This window comes from Amphiura filiformis, chromosome 4 (genome assembly GCF_039555335.1).
Source record: "Amphiura filiformis chromosome 4, Afil_fr2py, whole genome shotgun sequence".
Classification (NCBI taxonomy): domain Eukaryota; kingdom Metazoa; phylum Echinodermata; class Ophiuroidea; order Amphilepidida; family Amphiuridae; genus Amphiura; species Amphiura filiformis.
Window position 1 is genome coordinate 60,206,501 of NC_092631.1, and position 10,096 is coordinate 60,216,596.

A 10,096-nucleotide genomic window follows, 5' to 3' on the forward strand; every position below is an offset into this window, starting at 1 on the left:
TTCGCAAACGTATTACTTGAATGCATTTGCAAGTATCCGCGACAAGGATGGTACATAGCAACGCAATTGATGCAATGAGGACCAGGGCTGAAACCTGTATTTGCCAAAGAGGCAACCAGGTAGAGGGCAGAGCAGCACAGTAAACTCACTTCAGAAGAACCAAAGACAAACCAAACAGCTTTTTAGGGCTACCTTTTATCCTAAAAAGATAAATGACTTATGTTGTAAATAAAAACAAAGAAAGCAAGAAACAACAAAGTAAGAAACATAAATAAACAAAAAGGCATAAATAACCAAGAAAAATAAGCAATTGCAAGTAAAGCAAAAGAAGTCAGCATCCATTTTACCCACGAATTAATGACACTATTAACAAAATCCATTGCCCATAAACACACCGGTAAAGCCCATTCCATAAATAAAGTTATTTTATAAAGTTATCATTGAGGAATGTTTGATATTCATGCATGGTATGTGTACTCCTTTTAATCTTTGAAGTAGCCAAACCTTCTCCGTGGACAGAGTGAAAAACGAGTACATTTCTTTAAAAGAGCATATCTTCAAGTTGTGAGCCGATTGATATAATTGTTTTGGTTTATTACAGCTAACAATTCAAGGTTTCTTTACATACCAAAATATATTTGATCAACTTTTCAGAAATAGGAGAAAAAGAGGATTAACTGGGCCATAGGTGGTAATGACTAGAGGAGTGGTAATGACTAGAGGAGTGTGTGCATGGAAGTGTCTTTGCGATCAGTTTCTAGTGCTTTCTTTATGGCTTTCTCAACTTTTGGTTTCTTGTAAGGTTTCTTGGTGATGTGAATGGAAAGGTCACCTGACCTTCTTAATAATGTGGTTTCATTCGAGCATATGCAGCTCAGACTGACCAACTGTAAGGGATGCTGTGTACACAGTGGCGGAGATGGCAGCTGCTGGGGAGGAGGTATAAATGTTTATCAGTAGGTTTTAGTGAACAGATCGGTGGAGATCTTGCCATCATTGATCTTAACAATGACATCAAAAAATTTGATGGAGTTGTGGGAAAAGCGGTGGTGAAATGCTGGTGATGGTAGTGGCTGCAGAAAGTAAAGAAATATTTGAGTTCTTCCTCCGGTTTGTCCCACAACATGGAAATGTTGTCAATGTATTGCCAGCAGCATATGGGTTATGTGGGAGATTGGTCAAGAATTTCGCTCTTCAATTTGATGAATAGAATCGCAAATGGGGGCACCTTTCTTGTGCCTATCACAGTTCCATTTAGCAGCTGGTATTTGTTATCATCAAACGTAAAGATAATACATTCCAGAATCAATTTCATGAGTTTGGCAAGATCTGCTGTGGGCGGCATTTTCTGTGGTTTGTTGTCCAATGCATCAACACATTCGTCCTGCGTAATATTTGTATAAAGCAAGGTGACATCCATGGTGACAAGGATGACGTTTTCTGGAAGATCTTTCAAGGACATAAGTTTATTGAGAAAATCCGTAGTGTCTTGTATGAAAGAGTTGACAGTTTCGATTAAAGGATGTAGATGGAAATCAACATATTTATAGAGATTTTCTCTGTGACAGTGTTATTACCGCTGATAATTGGATGGCCTGGGTTGCCAGGTTTGTGTGTACTATATACCACTATATTTAAAAAAAGTGTGTACGTTTAAATATGAATTTTAAAAACCACCAAAAACAAAACACAACAATAAATTGGCTTTTTGTGATAATTTAACATGGATAAAATAAACACTTGCTGCTAAGGGAACAACCTAAACGTTAGATGATGTCCTATAAATGACAGTGCTTTCATTAAGAGGCTGACCCCTCCCTTCCTCCCTGTAAGTGTGAAATATAGAAAATTCCAACCTGCAAAGATCAACTTTGACTGATATTTTAACTATTTTTTACAAAGGTAATCAGACTTTTTCACCCCCTCCCCCTAACGAAAGAACTTTCATTTATAGGATATCATCAAACTTTTGGTTTGTTCTCTAAGTGCAACCATAACAATTGTAACCACAATAGAGTAGTTGCAACTAAATAACACACTTGATGCAAATGTTTCTCTTTAGGTAAAACAGTTTATGTTGAGACCATACCACTGCACCCTTCACCTCCTTCTAATAAGGAAGTAAGTCAGAGTTCATTTGATGGTGGGGTAGTTGCCCCTGCAGCCTTCTTAACTGAGATTGGAGAATCTGAACAAAATGTACAGTAAGTATTCTTGTGTTTTGGGCTAACAATACCGTAAAACCCCGTCTACAAGCATATATAGTGTTTTTTATGAAAGCTAAATTAATTCGAAGTAAGCGTAAATATACCAATACAATAGATTGGTCTTAAAATAATACTTGTTTGTATATGCATGGATCCGGAATTTATTTGCTCAAAATCCATAATGGCGCCTGGGTTAATGTAGTTTTCATCAGAAGCACTCTATATGCTTGTAGACGGGGTTTTACGGTATGTTGTGAGAAGACAATTAACCCATTGCATGGTTCCGACATGTGTGAGGAAAGTCTTGATCTGACAGCATACATGAATGGGAATTGAACCAGTCATATAACATTGCGATAAGTTATGTAATTCTTCCTTTCATGCCATGCCAGTTCGAGGCTCTCCTTGCATCATAGACGAATCGTGCAATAGGCAAATGTTACCATGTAGATGGTTGGCTGGTTGCATATGATTGATCAGTATTTGGATGGAAGAAATCAGAAATCCTCTTTGAGCTTCAAAGTTGGTTGGATGATAGAGTATGATGATCTCTTGTGCTATAAACTTTGTCAAGTTATCATTATATACATCAATATTAATGAAGCTTAGTCAATGTTTGTAGGCTGATTGGCTACGATGAATTATGCTGCTCTGTAGTTTAACATCAAATTATTTTCATATTCAAGAATATTAGCGACTACAATTGCATATTGTTTGATGTTAAGCAAAGTGAGGCAGTTGTAAGGTAGAGAGTCTAGTTTGGTAAATTGGTGGTGTGAATCCCACTGTTATCTTTAGCAAGCCCAAAAGTGAATGGAATAAAATGTCCAAAAATCATTGAGAGTGAGCTGGTTGTACTTGAGATGATAACAGAATTTTGTTCCCAGACACTAATGATCAAGTAATGCAAACAAGAATAGATTCAACTGACTTCTATATTTGTTAGCACATATTTTACCAGTTCAATAAATCTGAAATGTTGATTAAATCAAAAATGATCTATTTCCTCTTTTTTCCGCATTTGTTCTGAAGCCATCAGAATGAAGAGCACACATCCTCCTTTGGTAATCCAAGTCCTTCTGATGAGATGAGAAGTTTGAAGTCCCCTGTATTACTGGTGAGAGGCAATACTCCTCATCGTACTCCTGAGGTACAAGTGATGCCGTTGCCACCTGGTTACTCAGACGGACAAGAAGAAAAAAGTAAGTGTAATATCCTCTAAATTTAGCGTGCATGCATTCAACATGGTAACACACAGCATGTCACTTGTAACATCTCGCACACAATGTTAAAATCCATACCCCTGCTATGGAAGACATGAGTTAATCCTCCATCTTCCACACCATGAATGTTATCTCGTCTTGTTTGTATTAAAAAAAACCTGATAAAAACTTGAACCAGTATTGGCAGTTATTTAAGCTCAGGATATGTTTAAAAGAACATTATAGGGACCATTTCTATGGTACTGAAATCAGCACCTAATAAATGTGATCTAACTTAAGGGAAGGGGTATGAACGTTTGGACAGTATTTATTGTGGGACATTAGAGCACATCAGACATATCGAATTGCATTCTGAATACGAAGAATGGCCTTCTGATATCAAATAATTTTGAATTTTGAAATTAAGCAATGTAATACATTTTATGGCAAATCATTAAAAATTGATATTTTTGATATTTAACAGTACTTGAGTAAACTTTATTAATCTGATGATTTCTACCTAAAGTGTATGTAGGTGGGATGAAAGGCCGACGATCAATTGAAAATTTTGACCTTTCAGATTGAAGATATGGATTTTTTTCCCAAAACACAAAAAAAATTAGGTCTTTTGGGAAAAAAATCCATATCTTCAATATGAAAGGTCAAAATTTTCAATTGATCGTCGGCTTTTCCTCCCAGCTACATACACTTTAAGACTATATCATTAAATTTATAAAATGTACTTCGAGGACTGTTATATCTCCAAAATGTGAAAAATATCAAATTTTAATAATTTGTCATAAAATCTGTATTATATCGTGAATTTCATAAAATGAAAATTATTTGATATCAGAAAGACATTCTTCGTATTCAGAATGCAATTCAATAGGTCTGATGTGCTCTCATGTCCCACAAAAAATGCTGTCGAAACGCTCAAAACGCTCATTCTAGTTCCCTTAATCCGTGAAAATTTAACAATGTGACCGAATTTATGGCATTAAATTTCATAATGCTTGCTTTGTTTGTGTGTTTTATTCAAGTGCTTGAAGACCGTCAATTGATGGCAATCATGGCTCGCAATGACGATGGCAGCTTTACTAAGCTATGCAATATCAGTATCAACCAGGTCGGAAGCTTGTATGATGTACGACAAGACATAACTAGCGCCCTCAAGGGTCAGATACTGAACGGACAAGGATTTGTCATGATGGATGAATCATTGGCTGACATACCTGGATTACAGGAGAAGAAAATAGTTGTATCAGAGATGTTTGGCAGTGAGTGTGTCTTCATTAGGTGGCTTCCCCAAGCAGGTAAGAGAAATATCATCACAGTTGTATACTATCAGAGATGTTTGGCAGTGAGTGTGTCTTCATTAGATGGCTTCCCCAAGCAGGTAAGAGAAATATCATCACAGTTGTATACTATCAGAGATGTATGGTAGTGAGTGTGTCTTCATTAGATGGCTTCCCCAAGCAGGTAAGAGAAATATAATCACAGTTGTATACTATCAGAGATGTATGGTAGTGAGTGTGTCTTCATTAGATGGCTTCCCCAAGCAGGTAAGAGAAATATCATCACAGTTGTATACTATCAGAGATGTATGGTAGTGAGTGTGTCTTCATTAGATGGCTTCCCCAAGCAGGTAAGAGAAATATCATCACAGTTGTATACTATCAGAGATGTATGGTAGTGAGTGTGTCTTCATTAGATGGCTTCCCCAAGCAGGTAAGAGAAATATCATCACAGTTGTATACTATCAGAGATGTATGGTAGTGAGTGGGTCTACATTAGATGGCTTCCCCAAGCAGGTAAGAGAAATATCATCACAGTTGTATACTATCAGAGGTGTATGGTAGTGAGTGTGTCTTCATTAGATGACTTCCCCAAGCAGGTAAGAGAAATATCATCACAGTTGTATACTATAAGAGATGTATGGTAGTGAGTGTGTCTTCATTAGATGGCTTCCCCAAGTGGGTAAGAGAAATATCATCACAGTTGTATTCTATCAGAGATGTATGGTAGTGAGTGTGTCTTCATTAGATGGCTTCCCCAAGCAGGTAAGAGAAATATCATCACAGTTGTATACTATCAGAGGTGTATGGTAGTGAGTGTGTCTTCATTAGATGACTTCCCCAAGCAGGTAAGAGAAATATCATCACAGTTGTATACTATAAGAGATGTATGGTAGTGAGTGTGTCTTCATTAGATGGCTTCCCCAAGCAGGTAAGAGAAATATCATCACAGTTGTATACTATCAGAGATATATGTGGGTGAGTGTGTCTTCATTAGATGGCTTCCCCAAGCAGGTAAGAGAAATATCATCACAGTTGTATACTATCAGAGATGTATGGTAGTGAGTGTGTCTTCATTAGATGGCTTCCCCAAGCAGGTAAGAGAAATATCATCGCAGTTGTATACTATCAGAGGTGTATGGTAGTGAGTGTGTCTTCATTAGATGACTTCCCCAAGCAGGTAAGAGAAATATCATCACAGTTGTATACTATAAGAGATGTATGGTAGTGAGTGTGTCTTCATTAGGTGGCTTCCCCAAGTGTGTAAGAGAAATATCATCACAGTTGTATTCTATCAGAGATGTATGGTAGTGAGTGTGTCTTCATTAGATGGCTTCCCCAAGCAGGTAAGAGAAATATCATCACAGTTGTATACTATCAGAGGTGTATGGTAGTGAGTGTGTCTTCATTAGATGACTTCCCCAAGCAGGTAAGAGAAATATCATCACAGTTGTATACTATAAGAGATGTATGGTAGTGAGTGTGTCTTCATTAGATGGCTTCCCCAAACAGGTAAGAGAAATATCATCATAGTTGTATACTATCAGAGATGTATGGTAGTGAGTGTGTCTTCATTAGATGGCTTCCCCAAGCAGGTAAGAGAAATATCATCACAGTTGTATACTATCAGAGATGTATGGTAGTGAGTGTGTCTTCATTAGACGGCTTCCCCAAGCAGGTAAGAGAAATATCATCACAGTTGTATACTATCAGAGATGTATGGTAGTGAGTGTGTCTTCATTAGATGGCTTCCCCAAGCAGGTAAGAGAAATATCATCTCAGTTTAATACTATCAGAGATGTTTGGCAGTGAGTGTGTCTTCATTAGACGGCTTCCCCAAGCAGGTAAGAGAAATATCATCACAGTTGTATACTATCAGAGATGTATGATAGGATCAAGTTTGGTACTTTAGCTATCAAGAATGCAAGTCCAGAAGACCAGATATATTTATTTATTTTTTGGCAACTCTAATTTTGACATATATAGTTTAGAGCTGTAATCTTAGCAATGATATTTGGCGATTGTATTTGAAATCCATATACCCCTTATCAGGGATGTAGCTACAGTAGGCGGTGATGGGTGGCAGAGCGCACCACTCAGTTTTAGAGCCCACAACTCAGCTGTAAGTTTAGGACTGGAGACCACCACTCAGAGTCCCAAACTGAACAATTTTGTTGAATTAGTCAAGAATTTTGTCAATTTTGACAACAAATTGCCATACATGCAAGATTTTCATCAAATGCCATCTAGCACTAAAAATATCCTAGCTACAACCCTGCCCCTTATGGAAGACATGACCTTAATCTTCCACACAGGGAGTGTACATTTCAAATAGGGTTACCTGAATACGTAGCTCCTTTTGAAATCTACACCCCTTGTGTCGGAGATTAAACTCATGTTGTGTATGGATTTCAATTGAAATAGGCCATTAGACATATCACAATCATAGTTACCATATTGTTTGTGTATTCCTCCTTTCCAGATGTGATGAGAATGTGTGTGTGTGGTGTGTTAGGCGAGTATTCCTGCAAGCTGTGCCATGTACAATGGTATTGCAGTCCTCAATGCCAATCTATTACAATCATAGTTACCATATTGTTTGTGTATTCCTCCTTTCCAGATGTGATGAGAATGTGTGTATGTGGTGTGGTAGGCGAGTATTCCTGCAAGCTGTGTCATGTACAATGGTATTGCAGTCCTCAATGCCAATCTATCACAATCATAGTTACCATATTGTTTGTGTATTCCTCCTTTCCAGATGTAATGAGAATGTGTGTGTGTGGTGTGGTAGGCGAGTATTCCTGCAAGCTGTGTCATGTACAGTGGTATTGCAGTCCTCAATGCCAATCTAAGGACTGGACGCAACACAAGATGGATTGTTCCAACTCTTCAACAGCTTGAGACAGAATGATGATTGATTAGTTTTGTTTAGTTCAGCTAGGGTTCTTATCAACCTTTACTGTAACATGACGTTGCATCAAGGATGTTAGTCACAAAGCTGCCAAAAGTCCCTTATTGTAAGGTAATCTTAACAGTAGCGATGTTTCCAAAATCAGCTGATTCGACAGTTCACAAAATCCACAATAGTATAGGTTAAAAACCCCTTTTATAGAAAAATTATTTAATTCATGTATATCGTGGAACATACTCTTTGCGTGGCTGTGCGTAGTAAGCTGTTGTACGCAGATAACCTTGCTAATATGGACGCGTATAGTAGCGTTGTACGCTCGTGTATTAGCATGATTAGTCACGGAGTAACAAGCGTAGTTGTATGGTCCATGCGAATTAAATCATTTTTCTATAGTTAGATATAGGCCAGTACTTAGGCCAAAAAATAAAATTGGTCGGTTGTCTTCCACCATCCTGTGAAAGACAGGTTGGTCGGACGGATTTTATTTTTTTTACATTTTTTTTTACTTTTTAACATGAAGCCAGCGATAAAACTCAAGTCCTTGCAGAAGACATTTAAACAAAAAACAGTCTGTATCAAGATAATTGATACCAAAGCAGCTGATAGGCATATCCCAACAAGTTCTGCGGTACCATAATATAACTGCACATACCATAAAAAGTGTACACAAAACTTCAACTTCCAATTACTCCCTTATATCACAGGTGCTTCTCTAAAGTATTGTGAAACAATCCGTAGCTCTCAATATTTAAGCGGCTCTTACTATGTTTTGTATTTGCTATGGAGCAAGCAGATAGACTGCAATGCATGATGGGATACTGCCTTCAGCTGCTGTGGATTTGATACCATTTAAATGACCAGAAGTAGATACACAATATATTGTATAAAACATAATGGTAGAATTTATTAAACTTTATATTCTGTAGACATAAAACTTACAGTGCTTTTTATATAATCTAGTGATTGTTTTCATAGTAAAAACAGCAATATTTGAATACATTATTATATTCTATATACACTTTTAACAATAATAATAAACAAAGATTTCATATAGCGCCCCATGCAAAAAGCCTCAAAGCGCATTCAGTGGCATAGCCAGTTTGAGTGGTGCCCCCCTCCACTCATCATGGACCATCTGTACATCTTATGCCGTTGGTACATGGCAGGCCTTGCATGGTGGAAAGACAATTTGTGTGCACTATTTGTGCAGGGTGAAGAAACAAAGTACTTGATGCCCAATTCTAGGAAGTGACCCTTCCCTTTTTTCCTGTTTACGTTGTCATATTGTGTGGTATATACACATGCATTGACAACATGCAAATCGACTGAATAAAATAAATTAAACTACCTAATATAACTTAAACTTACACATGATACAACTTGATATACAGGGTGTCCCAGAAAAAATTACAGAGTGAATAAAATTGAACGTAAGTCGAGAAATTGACATCAAAATCAACAAATTCAATATGTACCGCATAGCCTATTTTATTGTGCATCACATACGAAAATTTTATTTGATTCGGTTGACTGGTTGCGAAAAAATTAACGATTACATAATGCACGCATCAATGCAGTTCATTCCAAGTTTGATCAACAGGCGCTTTTTTCATACTCACTCACGGCTTCCTAAAGTTTGTGTATCTCATTCAATTTAGTCCACATTATCTATTTTATAATCCGATGGTGTTATGTTATTCATGCTTTCACTGAAGATGAACAGTTTGTCTGAGAAAATTTTGATTTCTGTAATCGGAAGATTTCCAACTTGAAAAAATCCTTTAGGTTGTGCAAATATGTTTTAACTTTCCAAAGAACATTTGAGCCAAGAACTATAATGATCAAGTATTTGCAGCTTTACGTGTGATTTTTTAAAACATGCAACATTAATGTTAATGTTTTTAAAAGATTTAAACTTTGCATTGCAATTTCTTGGAAATATTCCAAAAACATTAATGTGTGTGAGAAATTTTGTAAGCCAGTTGGAATTCTTTATGCAATAATTCTTCATGCAACATTTATATCAACATTAACAAAAAATATATTTTCAATTACCAAGCATCATCTTACATTCAAGCTTTCATATCGTGCAGGTTTTCAAATGGGAACAAAACCTAATTCAATATTTTGCAAGAAACAGATTGTTTAAAAAGAACGAAAAGGATTTCACCGAACAAAATAATTATGAAGCCCATTGAAAGATCACCACTAGTGCGCATTGTGTTGAATGATCCTTAAACTTGGAATGAAGTGAATTAACGCATGCGTTATGTAATCGCCTATTCCTTCGCAATCAGTCAACTAAATCCAGTAAAATTAGCATATAAGATGCAAAATAAGATGGGCTACACACTGATTTTTAGATTTTTGGATTATGATGTCTATTTCTCGACTTACGTCCAAATTCATTCGCCTGGTAATTTTTGCTGGGACACCCTGTACATGTAGACAAAATATAATTTAAATACAATTACAACATGA

At 36.7% G+C, this 10,096-nt stretch overlaps 1 protein-coding gene across 1 annotated transcript in view; it reads left to right on the forward strand.

Moving 5' to 3' along the window:
- LOC140150287 (fibrocystin-L-like) overlaps positions 1 to 8,114 on the forward strand; it is a 119,621-nt gene extending 111,507 nt beyond the window's left edge. The window contains exons 61-65 of the mRNA XM_072172293.1: positions 2,063 to 2,204; positions 3,240 to 3,409; positions 4,450 to 4,722; positions 6,418 to 6,465; positions 7,463 to 8,114. Of these exons, the coding sequence (XP_072028394.1) occupies positions 2,063 to 2,204; positions 3,240 to 3,409; positions 4,450 to 4,722; positions 6,418 to 6,465; positions 7,463 to 7,605 (776 nt within the window). The 3' untranslated portion in view covers positions 7,606 to 8,114. The remainder of the gene's footprint in view (positions 1 to 2,062; positions 2,205 to 3,239; positions 3,410 to 4,449; positions 4,723 to 6,417; positions 6,466 to 7,462) is intronic.
- The last annotated feature ends 1,982 nt before the right edge of the window (positions 8,115 to 10,096 follow it).